The sequence below is a fragment of the Bubalus kerabau genome, chromosome 8, assembly GCF_029407905.1.
Source record: "Bubalus kerabau isolate K-KA32 ecotype Philippines breed swamp buffalo chromosome 8, PCC_UOA_SB_1v2, whole genome shotgun sequence".
Lineage (NCBI taxonomy): Eukaryota > Metazoa > Chordata > Mammalia > Artiodactyla > Bovidae > Bubalus > Bubalus kerabau.
Window position 1 is genome coordinate 35589930 of NC_073631.1, and position 26878 is coordinate 35616807.

Below are 26878 nucleotides of genomic sequence, written 5' to 3' on the forward strand. Positions count from 1 at the left end.
CAACCTAGACAGAATATTAAAAAGCAGAGACATTAATTTGCCAACAAAGATCTGTCTAGTCAAAGCTATGATTTTTTTCAGTAGTCATGTATGGATGTGAGAGTTGGACTATAAAGAGAGCTGTGTGCCAAAGAATTAATGCTTTTGAACTGTGGTGTTGGAGAAGACTCTTGAGAGTCCCTTGGACAGCAAGGTGATCCAGTCAGTCCATCCTAAAGGAAATCAATCCTGAATATTCACTGGAAGGACTGATGCTGAAGGTGAAGCTCCAATACTTTGGCCACCTGATGGGAAGAATTGACTCATTTGAGAAGACCCTGATACTGGGAAAGATTGAAGGCAGGAGGAGAAGGGGACAATAGAGGACAGGATGGTTGGATGGCATCACTGACTCAATGAACATGAGTTTGAATAAGCTCCAGCAGTTGATCCTGGACAGGGAAGCCTGGTGTGCTGCAGTCCATGGGGTCACAAAGACTCGGACACAACTGAGCGACTGAATTGAACGGAAGGACTCTATAAACAAGGAAGGGCCTATAAACAACTGGGGCGAATTGAGTTAAAGGCATTGCAAACTCCTGGGGTGGTGGTGAGGGGCCATTCCCTTAACCTAGGTACCTGTGTTTTAATACCAACAGGACACAGCAAATCTAGGCCCACTATCATTCAAGTTGGAAACTGAACCTCGAAGACAGGAATGAGATCACAGTGGCAGAGTAAGCACAGAAATTGGTAAACCTTGACTACATGAGATAGCAGCAGCAGTATTAATGCCAGTATGGGGTGGCAGTGGTGTTCTGGAATATGCTTAAGAACTGGAGAAGTTCCCCTTCTTTTCAGGGGAAGTTGATGAGCTCTGATTTGCTTTCATTTGCCGATTTCTCTGGGATAAAGACTCCCGTCATGGCCAACTTAAAACTACCTGTTTGATGTTACTGAATGCAAGATAAGGGAGAGATGTTTTTCTCCCAGAGAAATACAATGACTGTGACTTGAAGAGCACAGATAGCGATAATATACTGTTGTAAAATACTTGGGAAGTGATGGATTTTGAGTAGTTATTTTTACTCAACTACTACTATTTGAGTAGTAGTTATTTTAAGTAGTAGTTATTTTGAGTAGTTTCTAAATACAGTTTACTTAATCCTTGTTTTTCAATAGAATTTACTTAACTGAGTTTATATAATTTAATTGTTAATAATAGCAGTGTTTTAATGACTGAATTACAAAATATCAGAAGCTTAACATTTAGGTCTGGCTTCAGACCTCCCTGGGAAGTAAAATGGAACTAAACACTATCTAATAGTATCAGAAAGGGTGAGAAAGGGTGATTGAAGTTAAAGCCTCTTAGGATCTATGTATTATAAGTAGTGTAGTATAAAAGGAGTGTAGACACCCTTTTTAAGGTATATGCCTGTTTCCAAAATTGCAGTTAAACAAACAGACTATTTAGCTTTTAAACTGATGATAAGAAAGAGAAGAAATAAAGAAAATGTGATTATTACAATAGAAAAGAGCAAATGAGAAAAAATGAAGATAGTATTTAAAAAAAACACAAAATAACAGAAATCCCAATACAACCAAGAGTAAGCATCGCCATAAAAGGGAAAGGTATAAGCTTGACAATTAAGACAAACTCTTGAGAATGGCTGGTGGTCCAGTGGTTAAGCCTGTGTGCTCTCACTGCCCAAGGCTCTGGTTCGGCCACTGTTCAGGCAACTAAGATACCACAAGCTAAAATGGAGAAGCCAAAAAAATAATAATTTTAAAAATTAATTAAAAAAAAAAAGACAAACTCTTAAATTTATTTTTTGTTTTTTCAAATTAAATTTATTTATTTTAATTGTAGGCTAATTACAATATTGTAGTGGTTTTTGCCTTAAATTTATTTTTTTTTTTTTTTTTTTTTTTTTTTTCTGATGTGCAAATATAACTTTTATTGACAATATAGGGCCACAGTGTGCAGCTCCACGGAACACAAATAATACAGTTCCAAGATGAAACTGCAGCAGACATGCTAATACTCGTCACCCTCATCATCTCCCTCTGCACTGTCGGCTCCAACCTCCTCATAATCCTTCTCAAGGGCAGCCATGTCCTCACGGGCCTCAGAAAACTCTCCTTCCTCCATGCCCTCACCCACGTACCAGTGAACAAAGGCACGCTTGGCATACATCAGGTCAAACTTGTGGTCCAGGCGCGCCCAGGCCTCAGCAATGGCTGTGGTGTTGCTCAGCATGCACACAGCTCGCTCTACTTTGGCCAGGTCTCCACCAGGTACCACAGTGGGAGGCTGGTAGTTAATGCCAACCTTGAAGCCAGTGGGGCACCAGTCCACAAACTGGATGCTACGCTTGGTCTTGATGGTGGCAATGGCAGCATTGACATCTTTGGGAACCATGTCACCACGGTACAACAGGCAGCAGGCCATGTATTTCCCATGGCGAGGGTCACATTTCACCATCTGGTTGGCTGGCTCAAAGCAAGCATTGGTGATCTCTGCTACAGAAAGCTGTTCATGGTAGGCTTTCTCAGCAGAGATGACAGGGGCGTATGTGGCCAGAGGGAAGTGGATGCGGGGATAGGGCACCAGGTTGGTCTGGAACTCTGTCAGATCCACATTCAGGGCGCCATCAAACCTCAGGGAAGCAGTGATGGAGGACACTATCTGGCTCATGAGGCGGTTAAGATTCATGTAGGTTGGGCGCTCAATGTCGAGGTTTCTACGGCAGATGTCATAGATGGCCTCATTGTCTACCATGAAGGCACAATCAGAGTGCTCCAGGGTGGTGTGGGTGGTGAGGATGGAGTTGTAGGGCTCAACGACAGCTGTGGAAACCTGGGGGGCTGGGTAAATGGAGAACTCCAGCTTGGACTTCTTGCCATAATCGACTGAGAGACGTTCCATCAGCAGGGAGGTGAACCCAGAACCAGTTCCCCCACCAAAGCTGTGGAAAACCAAGAAGCCCTGAAGACCCGTGCACTGGTCAGCCAGTTTCCGAACTCGGTCCAAGACGAGGTCAATGATCTCCTTGCCAATGGTGTAGTGACCTCGGGCATAGTTATTGGCGGCATCTTCTTTGCCTGAGATAAGTTGCTCAGGGTGGAAGAGCTGGCGGTAGGTGCCAGTGCGCACCTCATCAATGACTGTGGGTTCCAGGTCTACAAACACTGCCCTGGGCACATGCTTGCCAGCCCCTGTCTCACTGAAGAAGGTGTTGAAGGAGTCATCTCCTCCCCCAATAGTCTTGTCACTTGGCATCTGGCCATCGGGCTGAATGCCGTGTTCCAGGCAGTAGAGCTCCCAGCAGGCATTGCCGATCTGGACACCAGCCTGACCAACGTGGATGGAGATGCACTCACGCATGACGGAGACTTGTACGGTTCTGCGGGGCTGGAACAGGGGAGGGGACGGCCGCGAAGATCTCCCACTGACAGACTACTAAGGAGTCCGGGGGAGAAGTAGTGAGAGCTTAAATTTATTTTTTAAATCATAAGTTTTAGTGACATGCTGTCTGTCTGTAAAAGGCATGCATAAAATAGTGACTCAAAAAACGTTGAAACTAGGAGGATAAAATAGAGTAGGCAAATATTAACCAAAATAATTCTATATCAGTATAATTCACACTAGACATCAAGGCAAAAAGTATTATTAAGACTAAAGAAAGATATTGCCTTTTTAAAAGAGAAGAATTTACCAGCAATCTATCACAGTACTGAACTTGCTGCTGCTGCTAAGTCACTTCAGTCGTGTCCGACTCTGTGCGACCCCATAGACGGCAGCCCAGCAGGCTCCCCCGTCCCTGGGATTCTCCAGGCAAGAACACTGGAGTGGGTTGCCATTTCCTTCTCCAGTGCATGAAGGTGAAAAGTGAAAGTGAAGTCGCTCAGTCATGTCCAACTCTTAGCGACCCCATGGACTGCAGCCCACCAGGCTCCTCCGTCCATGGGATTTTCCAGGCAAGAGTACTGGAGTGGGGTGCCATTGCCTTCTCCGGTACTGAACTTACATGCATTTAAAAATTCAGCCATGAAAAATATGAAATAGAAATTAATAGAATATCTAGGAAAAATGAATAAATCCATAATAGTAGTAGAAAATTTTCACTTCCCAATAATTACAGATTAAACAGACAAAAACTTGGTAAGGATGTAATGGCCTTGAGCAATGCAACTAGTAAGCTTAAAATAAGCTTTAAGGTAGGGACTTCTCTGGTGGCTCAGTGGTAAAGAATCCACCTGCCGGTCAGTGAGTGCATTATTTACAATTTTGATTAGTGGACTGCCAGTGCATAAGATCTGGATTCGATCCCTGATCCAGGAATATTCCACATGCCTCAGAGCAACTGAGTCCATGTACCTCAGCTATTAAGTCTGTGCTCTAAAGCCTGGGGGGTAACTACTGAAACCGGTGTGCCCTAGAACCTGTGCTCCAGAACAAGAGAAGCAATTGCACCTTCTGGTGAGAAGCCCATGCACCACAGCTGGAGAGTACCTCCCACATTCTACACCTGGAGGATAGCCCACGCAGCAATGAAGACTCCGCCAAGCCAAAAATAAATAAATAAATTTATTTTTTTTAATATGGTAAATGCTAACAATTAGAATACACATTCTTTTAAAGCATACATGGGACAACTATTCCATTTTTTATGGGCTATACTAGGTCACAAAGCAAATATAAAAAATGATACAACACTGACCACAATACAATAAAATTAGATTCAATAGAAAAAGGTTACCACCACCTAAAGTACACCAATGGAGATTTAAAAAAAATAAAGTCTTCTAAGTTATGGGTCAAAAAGAAATGAGAAAATACTTAGAAACAAACAGGAATGAAAACAATGGACACTGATAGTACTAAGTTGCAACTTGCATAGTACTTGGAGAATTACTTATCCTAGAAAAGAATGAAAATTAAAGAGCTAAGCATCCAAGAGTAAACAGAAACAACAAACCAGTTCAAAATAATAAAAATAAGAGCAGGTATTAATGAAATAAACAGAGGTACATAATCAGTTAAACCAAAAGCTGATTATCTGTACAAACCAATTAAATAGAATCAGCCATAATTAAATTTAAAAGAGTTGAGGCACAGATAGACGATTTTAAGAATTAAAAGAGAATAGACAGTATAACTATAAATGCCAGGGAGAGCCCTCCTGTAATTATTAATAATTTTATCAATTTTATGTCAGTATCTTAGAAAATTTAGATGAGTTTTTATAAATACTACTTCTCAAAACTTACAGACCTATAATCATTGAAGAAATTAAACAACTAGTTTAAAATCCGTTCCCTCCTTCCACTCAAATCACCAGACCTGTTTGGTTTCTGAGGTAGATGCTTCCAAACGTTCAGGAGGCAGTAATTCCTGTTTTCTACTGGCTGTTCTTGAGAATAGGAAAAGAAGGAATCGTTTCCAATTGATTTTATGAATTCGGTATAACTTTGATACTAATATAAAGTCACATGAATTCGAATGGATATGGTTAGTGTTAAAACCTGTGGTATGAACAGTTCAGCATTATCTAGTAAGTGTGCAGATATCTAAGGCCTATGAACCAGCAACTCTACTCCTAGTCATGTCTCCTAGAAACTCTCAGATGTCTGTTCCAGGTATCATATAATGGACTGTTCACAGTAATGTTGTTTATATTAAGAAATATGGAAAATAATCTAAATGGCCATTGATAGAGTGAGTAAATAAGCTGCAGTATTCACACAACAGAATACTATGCACTGTTGCGAGTAAAGGCAGCAACTGTAGTGCCTCATCACTAGACGAAAGAGCAAGTTGCAAGAGAATATGGGTAAAACTCAGCCACACTAAACAGTATATTGTTTAAGAGGACACACATTTGTGGTGATGCTGGAGGAAAAGCAAGGGGGTGATAAACCCAAATCTCAGGATGTTGTCGTCCCTGCAGAGAACGGAGGATGTGATCAGAAAGACACCGTGTGACTCTGAAAGTACTGGCAGTGAATCCAGGTGCTGGGAATTTGTGTTGTTTAATTACTGATGTTTACAAATAGTCACGCATAGCTTAAACTAAGCTGTGTACACATATAACAGTTTCATTTGTAAAAATTAAATTTATTTTTAATTTTTGAGATTTTATTATGGAGAAAACCAAATATTTGAGAATTGACAGGAAAAAAAATCTGAAAAAGAAGCTCAGTGACAGGAACAGTACTAGTTGCTATTAATACGTATTATGAAGCCAGAATAGCTAAAGTAGTTTTCTAATGTTAAGCACGTAAAAAGGATAAGAAATGGAATAGAAGAATACTTTAAGAAAAAATAAAGAGTCTAATGAATATCCTAAGAAGAAAGCACATTGTATCTAAAAATTATAAAATGCCATGAGAAGGGAACAGCAGAAAACATGAAAAAAAAATTTGGAAATTAAAAATAAGATTTCTTGAGTTCAGAAATTTAGTATAAGGATTTGGAGAATAAATTAAATGAACACTCCTAGAAAGCAGGGCAAAAGGACAAAGAACCAATAAGTGAGTTAAAAGATAAGGGAGAATCTGTCTTTAGGTGTCTGCTAATAATTTTAGCCACAAATTATACATTGCATACAGGGTACCAGGTATTAATAGTATTCTAAACACTTTACCTTTCATTTAATCTTCCCAGCTGGATACCCTTTTTGTTCCCACATTTTTAGATGATGAAACAAAGACCCAGAGAGATTAAATAATTTACCCAAGGACACTTAGTTTATAAGTAGTAGAACTGGAGTATGACATGAGACAGTCCCTTACGCTGTAGGCCTAACCTAGACATTATACTGCTTTCCTGTAATATGCTAATGCTAAAATGTTAATAACTGTTTTTGAAAAATAATCACTGAGAGGCAGATTTTTAATTAATCATTCTATAATTAAGTCTGTTTTGAAGCCTGAAGGCATTTAGAGTGTTCATCACTGTTGCAGAGCTTAGAAATTATAATATTTTAACTCAGGTTTATGTTAAATTATAAACATACTTTATTGAACTTTGAGTTCAGTTCAGTTGCTCAGTCGTGTCCGACTCTTTGCGACCCCGTGAATTGCAGCATGCCAGGCCTCCCTGTCCATCACCAACTCCCGGAGTTCACCCAGATTCTTGCCCATCGAGTCGGTGATGCCATCCAGCCATCTCATCTCATCCAGCCATCTCATTGAACTTTAGAGAACTTTAAATAATGGAGAACATATGTTAAATTTTTAATTCAGTTAAAACCGTTTTATTTACCATTTCTTCAGTGATACTTTGAAATAATTTCATTACAACATAGCTAAGAATAACATTTAATCTACTCAGCATTTATCTTCAAGATACATATTAGAATTTTGCACTTGTTATTTCCAGGGTTATCTTGAAGAACTCTTACAACTTCGAGAGAACCAGCTGTCTGAATCTGTTGCTCAGAATAAAATACTACTACAGAGGATTGAAGATTCTGACCTGGCTCATAAACTGGAGAAGGAACAATTAGAATATATAATTGTGGAGCTTCAAGATCAGCTGTAAGTGAGTCCTTTTGGAAAAGTTTGGGCAGTATGTAAAGTTAAGAAAAATGTCATGTTTGGTGTAGGATTCAAGTTCCAAGAAATCTGATTGCCTGCTTATTTAGGTCTTTTTCACTTAGTCTTTTTTAAAAAGTTTCCTTTTTCCTTGTAAAACTAATCCATGTTCCCCGTAGAAACATTCCAAAATATGGGAAGAAGATAAAAAGCACCTTCGGTTGTGTTACCCAGAGTTAACTGTGATAATGTGGTGTGTGTGGTTCCAAATGCATATGCATAATTTTAAGGTTTTAGTGACTGCAAAAAGATGGCATATAAGAGCATCCATTCAAAGTACACTGCACTACTGAACGTACAGTGCCACTAGATAAACTTTTTGTTACCAGGATGTGCCAGAATGTCACTGAGTGCAGTTTAGTAGAGCTGACATTTTTTTCATAGAAAGGTTTTTGTTGTTGAAAACTGTGTATTGATCTACAATCTGGCACAGCTCCTTAAAGTAGTGTTTAAAGTACTAGTTTAAAGCACTTTTACTAGCCATACCATTTTGTCAAACAATTTTATCAATTAGTTAGTTGTTTATAGTGAAAACCTCCTCATGTTAATATTTACTTAATGTTAAGGATGGTTTTAAATTTTTTTCTTTTTTAAAATTAATTTATTTTAATTGGAGACTAAATACTTTACAATATTGTAGTGGTTTTTGCTGTACATTGACATGAATCAGCCACGGGTGTACCTGTGTCCTGAACCCTCCTCCCACCTCTCTCCCCATCCCATCCCTCTGGGTTGTCCCAGTGCACCAGCTTTGAGGGCCCTGTTTCATGCATTGAACTTGGACTGGTCATCTATTTCACATATGGTAATATACATGTTTCAGTGCTATTCTCTCAAATCATCCCCCCCCTCGCCCTCTCCCACAGAGTCCAAAAGTCTGTTCTTTATATCTTTGTCTCTTTTGCTGTCTCATATATAGGGTTGTCATTATCATCTTTCTAAATTCCATGTATATGCATTAGTATACTGTATTGGTGTTTTCTTTCTGGCTTACTTCACTCTGTATAATCAGCTCCAATTTCATCCACCTCATTAGAACTGATTCAAATGCATTCTTTTTAATGGCTGACTAATACTCCATTGTGTATATGTACCACAGCTTTCTTATCCATTCATCTGCTGATGGACATCTAGGTTGCTTCCATGTCCTGGCTATTATAAACAGTGCTGCGATGAACATTGGGGTACACGTGTCTCTTTCCCTTCTGGTTTCCTCAGTGTGTATGCATAGCAGTGGAAATAATTTCAAACTTTCAGAAAGGTTGCAAAGATAGTACAAAATAATTTCTATATGCTCTTTCCTAGCTTCATCAATTTTCAGCATTTTCCACATGTCATAATTCTCTCCTCCTTGTATATATGGACATGTTATTTTTTGAACTACCTGAAAGGTTGCATACCCCATAGTACTTCAGTGTGTTTTTCCTAAGAACAATAACATTACCCTACACACTCACAGTTCAGCGCTCATTTTAAGAAATTTAAATCAATAGAATACTTCCATTTTACCTATATCTCATATTTCACTTTCATCAGTTGTCCAAGTAATGTTTCATATTGCTTTCGTTTTTTTGGTACAGAATCTAATCCAGGATCACATTTTGCATTGACTCTCAGTATCTTCAGTTACTTTTAATGTTAGCGTTTCAGTGATTATCTCAATTGAGATTGGTATTTCTGAGAACACAAGCTAGAAATTTTATAGACTGTCCCTCAGTTTGAGTTTGTTTACTTTTTCTTGTAATTAGAATGAGCTTATCCATTTGGGGCTGGAATAGTAAGCAAGCAGTGTGTTCTCAGGGTGTCACATCCAGAGGTCCAATGAAGTCTGTTGGCCTTTTATTAGTGATGTTAATTTTAATCATTTGGTTAAGATGTTTTTCTCTTCTGTATAGTTACTGCTGTGCCTTCTGTAATTAACACATAATTTGCATGGAGATACTTTGCGACCAAGAAAATTAAATGCTTTTTTAAGTAAAAAAGTTTTATTAAGGAACATAAAAATTTAGTGTTTCTAGGAATTTGTGTCTTGATAAGAATTACGTTCACTTATTGTTTCTTAAGATTTTTAAAAAGTATTTTTAAAGAGAATGTGTCCTGTGGGGTGTTGCTCACAGAGGAGCACATTAATACTACTAATCCTATAGTGTCCCTCACTACTATAAGCAGGGAGAAAAATATCATGAAGCAAACAATAGAGATTTCTGGTTATTTCTTTACAATTAAAAGATTAAGAAAGTAATTTTTCTTTTGCAAGTAATACTGGTAGTTTGTCTAAATGCTTTTAACCTAAAAATAATTATGTAGTCAGTTTTTATTTCATCACAGAGATATTTCCATTTGAAGAATTAAATTTGAATGCATCACATTTATTTTACTTCTGATAATTTAAAGGAAAGTCTCAAACTTTTTAGTTTAAAAAAGAATTTGTGAGTTAGGTTTTATCTTATTGCTATGATGGAAGTGTCCTTGATCTTTCTGGTTTTGCAAAGAAACCTTACAATTGTTTTTAATCTCTTTAAGTTACTAATCTCAATACTAATCAACTACTAATTGATTAGTTACTAATCAAATACTAATCAATTTAAGTTTTAATCTCTTTAAGTTACTAGATTAATCTAGTTAATCTCTTTAAGTTACTAGGCAAAAAATAAAAAGTTAAAGTCACTGATGAGAATTAGGTTATTGAATTTAGAGATTAAAGATTTATTTTCACATAACATGGTTGCAGTCTCAGGATGGGTTGTAAATTGGTGCCTTACAAGATCCCTTTATACAGAAAGCATTACAGAACACTTAATAGAAGAGTAAGGTGTCTTCTAGAATGTTTACGATTTGCTACGTTATCAGAATCACATTTAAGGTACAGATAATCTCTGGCATTTTTGAAACTGTAGGGAGAGAGTAGACATTTTTTCCTCCCTGTGTCACTGAGATTTTTTTCCAACAGGAAGGTCTGCAGTCAAAGATGTAACGTATAAGGAAAAAGGTTAGAAGAGGAACATTAAATGGAATATGAAGTATGAAATATTTGCTTCTACATTATGTTGATTATCGTTTCCTGGGTGATTAAGATAATTTGCCACTTAACTTTTTATATATTTCTCAAAGGTTAGATGTGTTTTTTAATTACCATTAAAATATGCTTTAATAATGTCTTTAAATACTCGTGAAATCTGAACATTGTGTAGTTTGGGCAGTAGATGATATCATAGAGGAGCGTTCCACAGCTTCATCGCAGATCAGGACTGTACTCAGATACTGGCTCTGTCCTTGCCTATTATGAGCTCAATCTTAGTTGAATTATTTTCTTGGAGCCTCTGTTGCCTTATTTGTAACATGGGGATAATATTTGTATTGTGGGTTATTATAAGTATTAAGTCATACCATTTTAATACTGTTAGGACAAAGAAGGTAATCAAGATTATTAGTCTGTTTTGGCTTGTATAAACCATAAGATCTCCTTAATATATTCACTCAGATGAATATTGAGTTTAAAATGTTTTACCTTAACATGCCTAAATGGTACAGGTCAGACAGTGAGTTTGGACTTGATTGTATTATCCCTAAGTATCAAGGAATTCACTTATGAGATTGAGTTTCTAAATGGTGTGCTATGCTATGCTAAGTCACTTCAGTCTTGTCCGACTCTTGGCGACCCTGTGGGCTGTAGCCTATTCGACTCCTCTGTCCAAGGGGACTCTGTAGGCAGAAATACTGGAGTGGGTTGCCATGCCCTCCTCCAGGGGATCTTCCCTACCCAGGGATTGAACCTGCGTCTCTAAAGTCTCCTGCGTTGGCAAGCAGGCTCAATGGTAATTGGATGAATATTTATGATAATAATATAGATCTGTGATAGGCATTCAGAGAGATGTTCTGTCTGCTGTACAAGTGATTCTTTGTGAAACACTCATTGCAGACTTTGAGAACAGTCTCATAACAGGATACAAGAGCTAAACACCTTGTCATAATTATTATCGATAAAATGTAAAATGATTTTTTTCTAGTTGATGAAATTTTTCTATTCGTGATTTGAAAAATAGGAATAGTAAAATGTTTTGGAGGGCTCCCTAGAGAAGGGAGTAAAGAGTCTTGTCTGGCAGAGTGAAGAATCATGCATTGCTAAAACTAGGCCACTGTTCTGGTTCAACACTGTTCCAGTTCAAGGCTGTATATTGTATAATGGTGTAGTTCATGGTGAGTAGAAATGGTGTGATCTGTTGGCCTGAAAACCAGAAGTTATTGATGTTTTGGCACCCTGGCTCACAACTTTTAGGATGACTGGTGTGGATTCTAACAGAGTGCAATAATGTCATCATAGCCCAGTTAAAAATGGGAAAATCATGGCAGTTCCTGGTTGTATATATTTTTGGCAGGTAACAGCTGTTAAAATATCAAATTACAATTAGGCCGACATATATTACACATAGAAGAACTGTACAAAAAACATCTTCACGACTCAGATAATCACGATGGTGTGATCACTCACCTAGACCCAGACATCCTGGAATGTGAAGTCAAATGGGACTTAGGAAACATCACTACGAATGAAGCTAGTGGGGGTGATGGAATTCCGGTTGAGCTCTTTCAAATCCTGAAAGATAATGCTGTGAAAGTCCTGCACTCAATATGCCAGCAAATGTGGAAAACTCAGGAGTGGCCACAGGACTGGAAAAGGTCCGTTTTCATTCCAATCCCAAAGAAAGGCAATGCCAAAGAATGCTCAAACTACCGCACAATTGCACTCATCTCACACACTAGTAAGGTAATGCTCAAAATTCTCCAAGGTAGGCTTCAGCAATACGTGAACCGTGAAATTCCAGATGTTCAAGCTGGTTTTAGAAAAGGCAGAGGAACCAGAGATCAAATTGCCAACATCTACTGGATCATCGAAAAAGCAAGAGTTCCAGAAAAACATCTTTTTCTGCTTTATTGACTATGCCAAAGCCTTTGACTGTGTGGATCACACCAAACTGTGGAAAATTCTTCAAAAGATGGGAATACCAGACCACTTGACCCACCTCTTGAGAAACCTGTATGCAAGTCAGGAGGCAACAGTTAGAACTGGACATGGAACAACAGACTGGTTCCAAATAGGAAAAGGAGTACATCAAGGCTGTATATTGTCACCCTGTTTATTTAACTTACATGAAGAGTAGTACATCATGAGAAATGCTGGGCTGGAGGAAGCACAAGCTGGAATCAAGATTGCCTGGAGAAATATCAATAACCTCAGATATGCAGATGACACCACCCTTATGGCAGAAAGCGAAGAACTAAAGATCCTCTTGATGAAAGTCAAGGAGGAGAGTGAAAAAGTTGGCTTAAGGTCAACATTCAGAAAACTAAGATCATGGCATCTGGTCCCATCACTTCATGGCAAATAGATGGGGAAACAATGGAAAAAGTGACAGACTTTATTTTGGGCGGCTCTGAAATCACTGCAGATGGTGATTGCAGCCATGAAATTAAAAGGCGCTTTCTCCTTGGAAGAAGAGTTATGACCAACCTAGATAGCACATTAAAAAGCAGAGACATTACTTTGCCAACAAAGGTCCATCTAGTCAAAGCTATTGTTTTTCCATTGGTCATTTATGGATGTGAGAGTTGGACTATAAAGAAAGCTGAGTGCTATAGAATTGATGGTTTTGAACTGTGGTGTTGGAGAAGACTCTTGAGAGTCCCTTGGACTGCAAGGAGATCCAACCAGTCCATCCTAAAGGAGATCAGTCCTGAATATTCATTAGAAGGACTGATTCTGAAGCTGAAATTCCAATGCCTTGGCCACCTGATGGGAAGAACTGACTCATTGGAAAAGACCCAGTTGCTGGCAAAGACTGAAGGCGGGAGGAGAAGGGGATGACAGAGGGCGAGATGGATGGATGGTGTCACCAACTCAATGGACATGAGTTTAAGTAAACTTCGGGAGTTGATGATGGACAGGGAAGCCTGTGGTGCTGCAGTCCATGGGGTCCCAAAGAGTCAGACATGACTGAGTGACTGAACTGAACTGAATACAGGCAAATACTTCAGGCCACCAATAGATGGCGCTCTCTCACTGTACATAATACATTCTTACCCTGCTCTCCTCTAGCTCAATTGAGCTACGACTTGGAGATGATTGACCTGTAGTAATGCAGCAATGGCACCCCACTCCAGTACTCTTGCTTGGAAAATCCCATGGACGGAGGAGCCTGGTAGGCTGCAGTCCATGGGGTCGCGAAGAGTAGTACGCGACTGCGCGACTTCACTTCCACTTTTCACTTTCATGCATTGGAGAAGGAAATGGCAACCCACTCCAGTGTTCTTGCCTGGAGAATCCCAGGGACGGGGGAGCTGGTGGGCTGCCGTCTATGGGGTCGCACAGAGTCGGGCACGACTGAAGCGACTTAGCAGCAGCAGCAATGCAGCTTTGTGCGGTTTTTCCTTGCCTTCATGGCAAACCTCCACCTCAGGAGCCTCGACCATCTTCCATCAAGTAGCTCTTACTTGTTTGTCGTTGTTAAAGCTGTTGTCGTTGTAAAGTTATTGTAATATTTCTTTAATTAATAGGAATTTAACAAATATTTTACACTAGGTTTGAAGTTTAGTTAGGATTGTCACAGTCTTTCTTAGTGGTCTAGTTAGCAGGTTGAATAGGCTTTGAGTTGTCATCCCATAGCCCTGTTCTCCCCACAAGTGAGTGAAAGTTGCTCAGTCATACCCAACTCTTTGTGACCCCTTGGACTGTAGACTCTGTCCATGGGGATTCTCCAGGCAAGAATACTGGAGTGGGTAGCCATTCCCTTCTCCAGGGGATCTTCCCGACCCAGGGATTGAACACAAAGTCTCCTGCATTGCAGGCAGATTCTTTACCATTTGAGCCACCAGTGAAGCCCTTTCCCCATCAGGCTAGTTATTTTCATCGTGGCATTGAAGAACACGGTTTTGTTTTGTTTCTGGATTACAGCAGAAATGCATATATTCAATGTCCTTCTATCACTTGAATTTATTTTTCTTTTTGATGCTCAGATTGTCCAATCTTTACTAATGGAAATGCCTTTATGTTATTTCCTGTTTACTTCTGACAAGATACATTAGTCATTGCTAACTTTCTTGCTTTCTGGTACAAGATACCACAGGCTGATCTTGGATAGTTCTGGTCCTGGAATCAATCATTCCTCTAAGGATCCAGAGTTTATCTTATACTTTACAATGAAAGGGAAAAGGAGGCATTTGAGGGAATTCCATGGTGGTTCCAGTAGTTAAGAAGGCAAAGAACAACAAGGAAATAATTAGTATAAAAAAGGAGGTTAGGGACTTTGCTGGTGGTCCAGTGGTTAAGACACCATGTTTCCACTGCAGGGAGCCTGGTTTTGTACCTAACACAACCAGAAAAATAAATAAGGAAGCATTTCAGGGTTTTTTGAGGTTATAAATTACTCATTAATGTTTCTTTTCAAAGGATACTCTCAAGTAAAGGTCTAAAGTTCAACTAGGATAAATAAGATACAAGGATGTAATGTACAGCACAGAGAATATAGCCAATACTTTAAATAATTATAGATGGAGTATAATTCAAAAATTAGTGAATAGTTATTCACTATGCTGTATAACTGAAGCTAATAGAGTATTGGAAATCAGTTGTATTTCAGTTTCTTTTAAAAATGTAAACATTGAAAAGCATTTAAGAGACCTTTTTAGATTTGGGATTAACTTTTTGGGCAAGATTACTTCATAGGTAGATAATAATTTTTGAATACCTGGCTCCTTACTAGGCTTTTTCTTTCATTGTTTTATTTGAGGGGAAATAACTGTAAAGTGATACAAAGAATCACTTTACAAAAAATTTACAAAAATAGGTAGATAATTTATAAGTTTTGAATAACTGTAAAGTGATCTTTATCCCATGTCTGTGTCTAAATTTAACAAAAAGCAAAACACATGACTAAAGAAAATTTTATATTGAAATTATGAAGAAGTTAGGATTTTAAAAATGCTATGTAAATTTTCCAATTCTGGTAAACTTTAATGAATAAAGAGTAAATTCTTATTACTTCTTTTGGTACGAAATTGCTTTTGTAACTTCTCTGGTATTTATATTCATTCATTTGACAAATTCTGAGAATGCCATGAAGATCCAGGCTCTGTTCTGGGTGCTAGTGATTCTGGAGTGAATAAAACAGGGTCCCTGCCCTCATAGAGTTTACCTTAGGCGGTCGGCAGTCACCGACACCAACGGTAACAAACAGCGCCTGAGTGATGGTCCTGGTCCTCTTCCAAAGGAGCTGAGAGAGGCTGTGAAACTGTTCAGTTTGGGACTCTAACCCACATGGCCAGGACTGAAACCTGGCCAAAACCCACTCTCTTCCAACTGATCAGACACCTGGTTTCAGGACCTAATGAAGCTCTGGTTCTTGATGTTTTGTTGCAGAAGGAATTTAGTGAAAGATAGAGGGATAGGTAAAAAGTGGATTTATTTAGAGACAAACACACTCCACAGAGTGTGGGCCATCTCAGAAGGTAAGAGCAGCCTCATAATACTGCTGTGGTTAGATTTTATGAGCTGGATAGTTTCATAGGCTAAGTGGGAGGATTATTCCAACTATCTGGGGCAAGGGCAGAGATTTCCGGGAACTGGGCCACCACTCACTTTTTGGTCTTTGATGATCGGCCTTGGAACTGTCATGGTGCCTGAAGGTGAGTCATTTAGCTTGATGATGTGTTACAATGAACGTGTATTGAGGCTTAAGGTCTAGTAGAAGTTGAACCATCTGCCATCTTGGACCTGTTTGGTTCTGATCAGTTTATGTCATGTCCTCAGGCTGTGTCATTACTTTAAAGGTGCCTTCCTGTTTCATCCGTAAGGAGGTAGCTCTTATCCTGTGTTCCTAGGAGAGGAAAAGAGAAGAGTATCCACACCTCATGTTTGGTGGCTTTCTCTGGAACTTCAGTCTCTCTACCCTAGTCATTCTGCTCATTTGAGTAAAGTTCTGAATTACTGTACTTGTGCTGCGCATGTGTGTGCTTAGTCGCTGCGGTCAGGCCAATACTGGAGTGGATTGCCACGGCCCCCTCCAGGGCATCTTCCTGACCCAGGGAGCGAACCTGCATCTCTTGCATTGCAGGCGGCTTCTTTACCACTGAGCCACCAGGGAAGCCCCTTACTCCTGCTACATTAGATCCTTTATCTTCATGAAGATTATAGCCTAAGATTTTCTCAGTGTGCCCCGTCACAAATAGCACTGGACTATATCCTGAGAATTATAGTACATCAGGAAATAAATAATACATAGAAAATAGCAAAGGTGTGCAGCAGGGGTTTTGGGCATTTGCTGGACTTGCCATCAGAACTTGCCTTGTAGACATCGGCTTCAAATGTGTTAGCTTATCAACATTAAAAATTGCCTCGTATCATGGACCTCTGGGGTTACTTAGGAGTACTTGGAGCCACAGATATTAAATGGTAAGTTCCAAGTGTTATATGCCTTATGTATAACTAGAGGCTGAAAGTAAAACATCATCATGAACATCAGCACAGCATCTGAGGTGAGTGGGGAAAGCAGCAAAATGAGGGAGAAAGGATAACTCTGAAGTATGGAGACACAGAATGAGGAATCAAATAAATGAACAGAATAATAGCTTTGAATTGACTGAGCACTGCTATCAAAATATAGAGTATGGGATTCTACATCTTTTAAAAAGAGCTTATAAGTAACAGTAGACTTGCGCCTAATCTCTGAAAGGAAGGAAAGAGACCAAACTGGAAATTTTCTTTTTGTCTTTCATTTAGAACAATGAGTGTAATATTGAGGGTGCAAAAAAAAACGTGCGATTTCATTTTTGACACCTGGGTACTCTGGCTGAAACCCTTGCTTTAAATGCCATTTGCAGCTAAAGACAAAAGAAGGTGATTTGTTGGGAGTAGTGGTTTGGAAATGCTAAGAGGAGGGATGAAATTTACGTTCAGATAAGAAGGAAAACATTCGGTAAACGATGTTTGCTTGACCGTGCAGAAATAGTGGGACATGGTCAACCCTGATCTCCCCCTCACATACCTGGCCTGTTTAGGCAATTTGAGTGATAGCTCTATTCCTGGTTGTTGTTGTTCAGTCGCTAAGTTGTGTCCAACTCTTTGCAGCCCCCTGAAGTATACATAGCACACCAGTCTCCATTGTCCTCAAATATCTCCCAGAGTTTGCTCAAAATCATGTGCATTGAGTCAGTGACGACATCCAACCATCTCATCCTCTGTTGCCCCCTTCTCCTCCTGCCCTCAGTCTTTCCCAGCATCAGGGTCTTTTCCAATGAGTTGTCTCTTTGCATCAGGTGGTCAAAGTATTGGAGCTTCAGCTTTAGCATTAGTCCTTCCATTGAACAGTCAGGGTTGATTTCCTTTAGGATTGACTGATCTTCTTATTGTCCAAGGGACTCTCGAAGACTCTTCTCCAACACCACAGTTCACGAGCATCAGTGCTTTGGCTCTCAGTCTTCTTTATGGTCCAAATCTCACATGACTACTGGAAAAACCATACCTTTGACTATACAGACTTTGTCAGCAAAGTGGTGTCTTTGCCTAGCTTTCCTTCCGAGGAGCAAGTGTCTTTTAATTTCATGGCTGCAGTCAACATCTGCAGTGATTTTGGAGTCCAATAAAATAAAACCTGCCACTGTTTCCATTTTTTGCCCTCCTATTTGCCATGAAGTGATGGGACTGGATGCCATGATCTTAGTTTTTTTAATGTTGAGTTTCAAGCCAGTTTTTTCCTTCTTCTCTTTCACCCACATAAAGAAGCTCTTTAGTTTCTCTTCTCTTCATGCCATTAGAGTGGTGCTATCTGCATATCTGAGGTTGTGAAAAATTTCTTCTGGCAATCTTTTTCTTTTTTTAATTGTTGGAGATGTATTTAACAATCTTTTTATTTATAATTGAAGGATAATTGCTTTACAATATTGTGTTGGCATCTGCCATATATCAACATGAATCAACCATAGGTATACATATGTTCCCTCCATCTTGAACCTCCCTCCCACTTCCAATCCCATCCTGCTGCCAGCAATCTTGATTCCAGTGTGTGATTCATCCAGCCCAGCATTTCGTATGATATAATCTGCATAGAAGTTAAATAAACAGGATGACAATTTACAGATTTGTCTTACTGCTTTCCCAATTTTGAACTAGTCCATTGTTTTGTGTCTGTTTCTAACTGTTGCTTCTTGACCCGCATATAGGTTTCTCAAGAGACAGGTAAGGTGGTCAGGTACTCCCATCTCTTTCAGAATTTTCCACAGTTTGTTGTGATCCACATAGTCAAAGGCTTTTGAGTAGTCAATGAAGCAGAAGTAGATGTTTTTCTGGAATTTCCTTGATTTCTCTATGATCCAGTGAATGCTGGCAATTTGATCTCTGGTTCCTCTACCTTTTCTTTCTTTTTTTTTTATTTTTTATTTTATTTTATTTTTTAACTTTACAATATTGTATTGGTTTTGCCAAATATCAAAATGAATCCGCCACAGGTATACATGTGTTCCCCATCCTGAACCCTCCTCCCTCCTCCCTCCCCATATCATCCCTCTGGGTCATCCCAGTGCACCAGCCCCAAGCATCCAGTATCGTGCATTGAACCTGGACTGGCAACTCGTTTCATATATGATATTATACATGTTTCAATGCCATTCTCCCAAATCCTCCCACCCTCTCCCTCTCCCAGAGTCCAAAAGACTGTTCTATATATCAGTTTCTCTTTTGCTGTCTCATATACAGGGTTATTGTTACCATCTTTCTAAATTCCATATATATGTGTTAGTATACTGTATTGGTGTTTTTCTTTCTGGCTTACTTCACTCTGTATAATAGGCTCCAGTTTCATCCACCTCATTAGAACTGATTCATATGTATTCTTTTTAATGGCTGAGTAATACTCCGTTGTGTATATGTACCACTGCTTTCTTATCCATTCATCTGCTGATGGACATCTAGGTTGCTTCCATGTCCTGGCTATTATAAATAGTGCTGCGATGAACATTGGGGTACATGTGTCTCTTTCAATTCTGATTTCCTCAGTGTGTATGCCCAGCAGTGGGATTGCTGGATCATAAGGCAGGTCTATTTCCAGTTTTTTAAGGCATCTCCACACTGTTCTCCATAGTGGCTGTACTAGTTTGCATTCCCACCAACAGTGTAAGAGGGTTCCCTTTTCTCCACACCCTCTCCAGCATTTATTACTTGTAGACTTTTGGATCGCAGCCATTCTGACTGGTGTGAAATGGTACCTCATAGTGGTTTTGATTTGCATTTCTCTGATAATGAGTGATGTTGAGCATCTTTTCATGTGTTTGTTAGCCATCTGTATGTCTTCTTTGGAGAAATGTCTATTTAGTTCTTTGGCCCATGTTTTGATTGGGTCATTTATTTTTCTGGAGTTGAGCTGTAGGAGTTGCTTGTATATTTTTGAGATTAGTTGTTTGTCAGTTGCTTCATTTGCTATTATTTTCTCCCATTCTGAAGGCTGTCTTTTCACCTTGCTAATAGTTTCCTTTGTTGTGCAGAAGCTTTTAAGGTTAATTAGGTCCCATCTGTTTATTTTTGCTTTTATTTCCAGTATTCTGGGAGGTGGGTCATAGAGGATCCTGCTGTGATGTATGTCAGAGAGTGTTTTGCCTATGTTCTCCTCTAGGCGTTTTATAGTTTCTGGTCTTACGTTTAGATCTTTAATCCATTTTGAGTTTATTTTTGTGTATGGTGTTAGAAAGTGTTCTAGTTTCATTCTTTTACAAGTGGTTGACCAGTTTTCCCAGCACCACTTGTTAAAGAGATTTTAATCCATTGTATATTCTTGCCTCCTTTGTCAAAGATAAGGTGTCCATAGGTGTGTGGATTTATCTCTGGGCTTTCTATTTTGTTCCATTGATCTATATTTCTGTCTTTGTGCCAGTACCATACTGTCTTTTTTTTTTTAATTTTATTTTATTTTTAAACTTTACATAATTGTATTAGTTTTGCCAAATATCAAAATGAATCTGCCACAGGTATACATGTGTTCCCCACCCTGAACCCTCCTCCCTCCTCCCTCCCCATATCATCCCTCTGGGTCGTCCCAGTGGATTAGCCCCAAGCATCCAGTATCGTGCATCGAACCTGGACTGGCAACTCGTTTCATACATGATATTTTACATGTTTCAATGCCATTCTCCCAAATCTTCCCACCCTCTCCCTCTCCCACAGAGTCCATAAGACTGTTCTATACATCAGTGTCTCTTTTGCTGTCTCGTACACAGGGTTATTGTTACCATCTTTCTAAATTCCATATATATGCGTTAGTATACTGTATTGCTGTTTTTCTTTCTGGCTTACTTCACTCTGATTAATAGGCTCCAGTCTCATCCACCTGATTAGAACTGATTCAAACGTATTCTTTTTAATGGCTGAGTAATACTCCATTGTGTATATGTACCACAGCTTTCTTATCCATTCATCTGCTGATGAGCATCTAGGTTGCTTCCATGTCCTGGCTGTTATAAACAGTGCTGTGATGAACATTGGGGTACACGTGTCTCTTTCCCTTCTGGTTTCCTCAGTGTGTATGCCCAGCAGTGGGATTGCTGGATCATAAGGCGGTTCTATTTCCAGTTTTTTAAGGAATCTCCACACTGTTCTCCATAGTGGCTGCACTAGTTTGCATTCCCACCAACAGTGTAAGAGGGTTCCCTTTTCTCCACACCCTCTCCAGCATTTATTACTTGTAGACTTTTGGATCGCAGCCATTCTGACTGGTGTGAAATGGTACCTCATAGTGGTTTTGATTTGCATTTCTCTGATAATGAGTGATGTTGAGCATCTTTTCATGTGTTTGTTCGCCATCTGTATGTCTTCTTTGGAGAAATGTCTATTTAGTTCTTTGGCCCATGTTTTGATTGGGTCATTTATTTTTCTGGAGTTGAGCTGTAGAAGTTGCTTGTATATTTTTGAGATTAGTTGTTTGTCAGTTGCTTCATTTGCTATTATTTTCTCCCATTCTGAAGGCTGTCTTTTCACCTTGCTTATAGTTTCCTTTGTTGTGCAGAAGCTTTTAAGGTTAATTAGGTCCCATCTGTTTATTTTTGCTTTTATTTCCAATATTCTGGGAGGTGGGTCATAGAGGATCCTGCTGTGATGTATGTCAGAGAGTGTTTTGCCTATGTTCTCCTCTAGGAGTTTTATAGTTTCTGGTCTTACGTTTAGATCTTTAATCCATTTTGAGTTTATTTTTGTGTATGGTGTTAGAAAGTGTTCTAGTTTCATTCTTTTACAAGTGGTTGACCAGATTTCCCAGCACCACTTGTTAAAGAGATTGTCTTTAATCCATTGTATATTCTTGTCTCCTTTGTCAAAGATAAGGTGTCCATATGTGCGTGGATTTATCTCTGGGCTTTCTATTTTGTTCCATTGATCTATATTTCTGTCTTTGTGCCAGTACCATACTGTCTTGATAACTGTGGCTTTGTAGTAGAGCCTGAAGTCAGGTAGGGTGATTCCTCCAGTTCCATTCTTCTTTCTCAAGATTGCTTTGGCTATTCAAAGTTTTTTGTATTTCCATACAAATTGTGAAATTATTTGTTCTAGCTCTGTGAAGAATACTGTTGGTAGCTTGATAGGGATTGCATTGAATCTATAAATTGCTTTGGGTAGTATACTCATTTTCACTATATTGATTCTTCCAATCCATGAACATGGTATATTTCTCCATCTATTAGTGTCCTCTTTGATTTCTTTCACCAGTGTTTTATAGTTTTCTATATATAGGTCTTTAGTTTCTTTAGGTAGATATATTCCTAAGTATTTTATTCTTTTCGTTGCAATGGTGAATGGAATTGTTTCCTTAATTTCTCTTTCTGTTTTCTCATTATTAGTGTATAGGAATGCAAGGGATTTCTGTGTGTTGATTTAATATCCTGCAACTTTAGTATATTCATTGATTAGCTCTAGTAGTTTTCTGGTGGAGTCTTTAGGGTTTTCTATGTAGAGGATCATGTCATCTGCAAACAGTGAGAGCTTTACTTCTTTTCCAATTTGGATTCCTTTTATTTCTTTTTCTGCTCTGATTGCTGTGGCCAAAACTTCCAAAACTATTTTGAATAGTAATGGTGAAAGTGGGTACCCTTGTCTTGTTCCTGACTTTAGGGGCTGCTAAGTCACTTCAGTTGTGTCCGACTATGTGCGACCCCATTTGGCAGCCCACCAGGCTCCCCTGTCCCTGGGATTCTCCAGGCAAGAACACTGGAGTGGGTTGCCATTTCCTTCTCCAATGCATGAAAGGGAAAAGTGAAAGTGAAGTCGCTCAGTTGTGTCCGACTCTTCGCAAGCCCATGGTCTGCAGCCTACCAGGCTCCTCCAGGCAAGAGTACTGGAGTGGGGTGCCATTGCCTTCTCCAGACTTTAGGGGAAATGCTTTCAATTTTTCACCATTGAGGATAATGTTTGCTGTGTGTTTGTCATATATATCTTTTATTATGTTGAGGTATGTTCCTTCTATTCCTGCTCTCTGGAGAGTTTTTATCATAAATGGATGTTGAATTTTGTCAAAGGCTTTCTCTGCATCTATTGAGATAATCATATGGTTTTTATTTTTCAATTTGTTAATGTGGTGTATTACATTGATTGATTTGTGGATATTGAAGAATCCTTGCATCCCTGGGATAAAGCCCACTTGGTCATGGTGTATGATCTTTTTAATGTGTTGTTGGATTCTGATTGCTAGAATTTTGTTAAGGATTTTTGCATCTATGTTCATCAGTGATATTGGCCTGTAGTTTTCTTTTTTTGTGGCATCTTTGTCAGGTTTTGGTATTAGGGTGATGGTGGCCTCATAGAATGAGTTTGGAAGTTTACCTTCCTCTGCAATTTTCTGGAAGAGTTTGAGTAGGATAGGTGTTAGCTCTTCTCTAAATTTTTGGTAGAATTCAGCTGTGAAGCCATCTGGACCTGGGCTTTTGTTTGCTGGAAGATTTTTGATTACAGTTTCAATTTCCGTGCTTGTGATGGGTCTGTTAAGATTTTCTATTTCTTCCTGTTCCAGTTTTGGAAAGTTGTACTTTTCTAAGAATTTGTCCATTTCTTCCATGTTGTCCATTTTATTGGCATATAATTGCTGATAGTAGTCTCTTATGATCCTTTGTATTTCTGTGTTGTCTGTTGTGATCTCTCCATTTTCATTTCTAATTTTATTGATTTGATTTTTCTCCCTTTGTTTCTTGATGAGTCTGGCTAATGGTTTGTCAATTTTATTTATCCTTTCAAAGAACCAGCTTTTGGCTTTGTTGATTTTTGCTATGGTCTCTTTTGTTTCTTTTGCATTTATTTCTGCCTTAATTTTTAAGATTTCTTTCCTTCCTCTCCCTTTTCTAAACCCAGTTTGTACATCTGGAAGTTCTTGGTTCACGTGCTGCTAAAGCCTAACTTGAAGGATTTTGAGTATAACCTGAATATCACGTGAAATGAGTGTAGTTATAGGTAGTTTGAACAATCTTTGGCATTGCCCTTCTTTGGGATTGGAATGACAAATGAAATTTTCAAGTCCTGTGACTACTGAGTTTTCCAAATTTGATGCCATACTGTGTGCAGCACTTTGGGTCCTTACAATTTCTGTCATTTAACAAGCCCATCCATGCATGAACTGTTCCCTTGGTATCTCTAATTTCCTTGAAGAGATCTCTAGTGTTTCCCATTCTATCTATTTCTTTGCATTGTTCACTTAAGAAGGCCTTCTTATCTCTCCTTGCTATTCTCTGGAACTCTGCATCTTTCCCTTTCTCCTTTGCCTTTTGCTTCTCTTCTTTCCTCAGCTGTTTGTAAAGCCTCCTCAGAGAACCACTTTTCCTTCTAGCATTTCTTTTTCTTTGGGATGGTTTTAGTCACTGCCTCCTGTACAGTGTTATGAACCTCTGTCTGTAATTCGTCTGGCATTCTGTCTACCAGATCTAATCCCTTGAATCTATTCATTACCTCCACTGTATGTATAATCATAAAGGATTTGATTTAGGTCCTACCTTAATGGCTAAGTGGTTTTCCCCTACTTTCTTCAATTTAAGCCTGAATTTTGCTATAAGGAGCTAATGATCTGAGCCACAGTCAGCTCCAGGTCTTATTTTTTGCTGACTGTATAGAGCTTCTCCATCTTTGGCTGCAAAGAACATAATTAATCTGATTTCTGTATTAACCACCTGGTGCTGTCCATGTGATGGTAATGGTCATAGTGGAGAGTTCTGACAAAACATGGTCCACTGGAGGAGGGAATGGCAAACCACTCCAGTATTCTTGCCGATAGAATACCATTGAACTATATAAATAGGCAAAAAAATACGACAAAGAAGAGACTGCCCCAAGTTGAAAGGTGTCCAATATCCTACTGAGGAAGAAAGGAGAAATAGCTCCAAAAAGAATGAAGAGGCTGAGCCCAAGCAGAAACAATGCCCAGTTCTAGATGTGTCTGGTGGTGAGAGTAAAATCCAGTGCTGTAAAGAACAATACAGCATAGGAACCTGGAATGTTTAGGTCCATGCATCAAGGTAAATTAGATGTGGTCAAGCAGGAGATGGCAAAAGTAAACATCAACTTCTTAGGAATCAGTGAACTAAAATGGATGGGAATGGGCAAATTTAATTCAGATGACCATTATATCTATTATAAACTTCAGTGGTAAAGAATCTGCCCACAAGGCAGGAGGTGCAGGAGACACAGGTTTGACCTCTGGGTCAGGGAGATCCCCTGTAGAAGAAAATGGCAATCCACTCCAGTATTGTTGCCTGAAAAATCCCATAGACAGAGGAACCTGGTGGGCTATAGTCCATGGGGTCACAAAGAGTCAGACACAACTGAAGCAATTAAGCATTCATGCATTATATCTACTACTGTGGGCAAGAGTCCCATAGAAGAAATGGAGTAGCCCTCATAGTCAACAAAAGAGTCTGAAATGCAGTACTTGGGTGCAGTCTCAAAAATGACAGGATGATCTCGGTTGGTTTCCAAGGCAAACCATTCAACATCACAGTAATCCAAGTCTGTGCCCCAACCACTAAATCCAAGGAACCTGAAGTTAACCAATTTTATGAAGACCTACAACATCTTCTAGAACTAACACCAAAAAAAAAAAAAAAAAAAGATGTCCTTTTCATCATAGGAATTGGAATGTAAAAGTAGGAAGTCAAAAGATACCTGGAGTAACAAGCAAGTTTGGCCTTAGAGTACAAAATGAAGCAGGGCAAAGGCTAACAAAGTTTTGCAAAGAGAACGCGCTGGTCATAGCAAACGCCCTCCTTCAGTAACACTAGGAATGACTTTACAAATTGACATCACCAGATGGTCAGTACTGAAATCAGAGTGATGATTACATTTTTTGCAGCCAAAGATGGAGAAGCTCTATACAGTCAGCAAAAACAAGGCCTGGAGCTGACTGTGGCTCAGATCATCAGGTCCTTATAGCAAAATTCAGGCTTAAAATAAAAAAAGTCGGGGAAACCACTAGTCCATTCAGATATAACCTAAATCAAATCCCTTATAATTATACAGACAGAGGTGATGAATAGGTTCAAGAGATTAGATCTGGTAGACAGTACCTGAATAACTATGAACAGAGGTTCATGACATGGTACAGTAGGCAGTGACTAAAACCATCCCAAAGAAAAAGAAATGCAAGAAGGAAAAGTGGTTGTCTGAGGAGGCTTTCCAAATAGTCGAGGAAAGAAAAGAAGTGAAAAGCAAGGGAGAAAGAGAAAAATAGACCCAGCTGAATGCAGAGTTCCAGAGAATAGCAAGGAGAGATAAGAAGGGCTTCTTTAATGAAAAATGCAAAGAAATAGAAGAAAACAATAGAATGGGAAAGACTAGAGATCTCTTCAAGAAAATTGGAGATACCAAAGAAACATTTCATGCAAGGATGGGGCATGATAAAGGACAAAAACAGTAAAGACTTAACAGAGGCAGAAGAGATTAAGAAGAGGTGGCAAGAATACACAGAAGAACTATACAGAAAAGGTCTTGAGGACCCGGATAACCATGATGGTGTGATGAGTCACCTAAAACCACACATCCTGGAATGTGAAGTCAAGTGGAACTAAGGCTCTGCAAAATCCTCTGACTGTGTGGATTGCAACAAACTGTGGAAAATTTTTAAAGAAACGGGAATACCAGACCGCTTAACCTGCATCCTGAGAAACCTGTATGCAGGTCAAGAAGCAACCATTAGAACCTTATATGGAACAACTGACTGGTTCAAAATTGGGAAAGGAGTACGGCAAGGCTGTATATTGTCACTCTGTTTATTTTACTTCTATGCAGAGTACA

At 39.1% G+C, this 26878-nt stretch overlaps 2 protein-coding genes across 10 annotated transcripts in view; one reads left to right on the top strand and one right to left on the bottom strand.

Moving 5' to 3' along the window:
* Positions 1-26878, top strand: part of LOC129659031 (RUN domain-containing protein 3B) — a 191787-nt gene that overhangs the window by 132269 nt on the left and 32640 nt on the right. For all 9 annotated transcript variants that reach the window (XM_055590036.1, XM_055590037.1, XM_055590038.1 and 6 more), the window contains one exon: positions 7367-7524. In XM_055590036.1, coding sequence (XP_055446011.1) covers positions 7367-7524 — 158 coding nt within the window. The remainder of the gene's footprint in view (positions 1-7366; positions 7525-26878) is intronic.
* On the bottom strand, positions 1885-3467 carry LOC129659032 (tubulin alpha-1C chain-like). Its single transcript, XM_055590039.1, has one exon. It carries the CDS (start codon positions 3365-3367, stop codon positions 2018-2020), a length of 1350 nt encoding a protein of 449 aa, XP_055446014.1. The 5' UTR covers positions 3368-3467; the 3' UTR covers positions 1885-2017.

Coding starts and splice junctions, on each gene's coding strand:
- LOC129659032 (XM_055590039.1), bottom strand. CDS start 3,367: ATGCGTGAGTGCATCTCCATCCACGTTGGTCAGGCTGGTGTCCAGATC.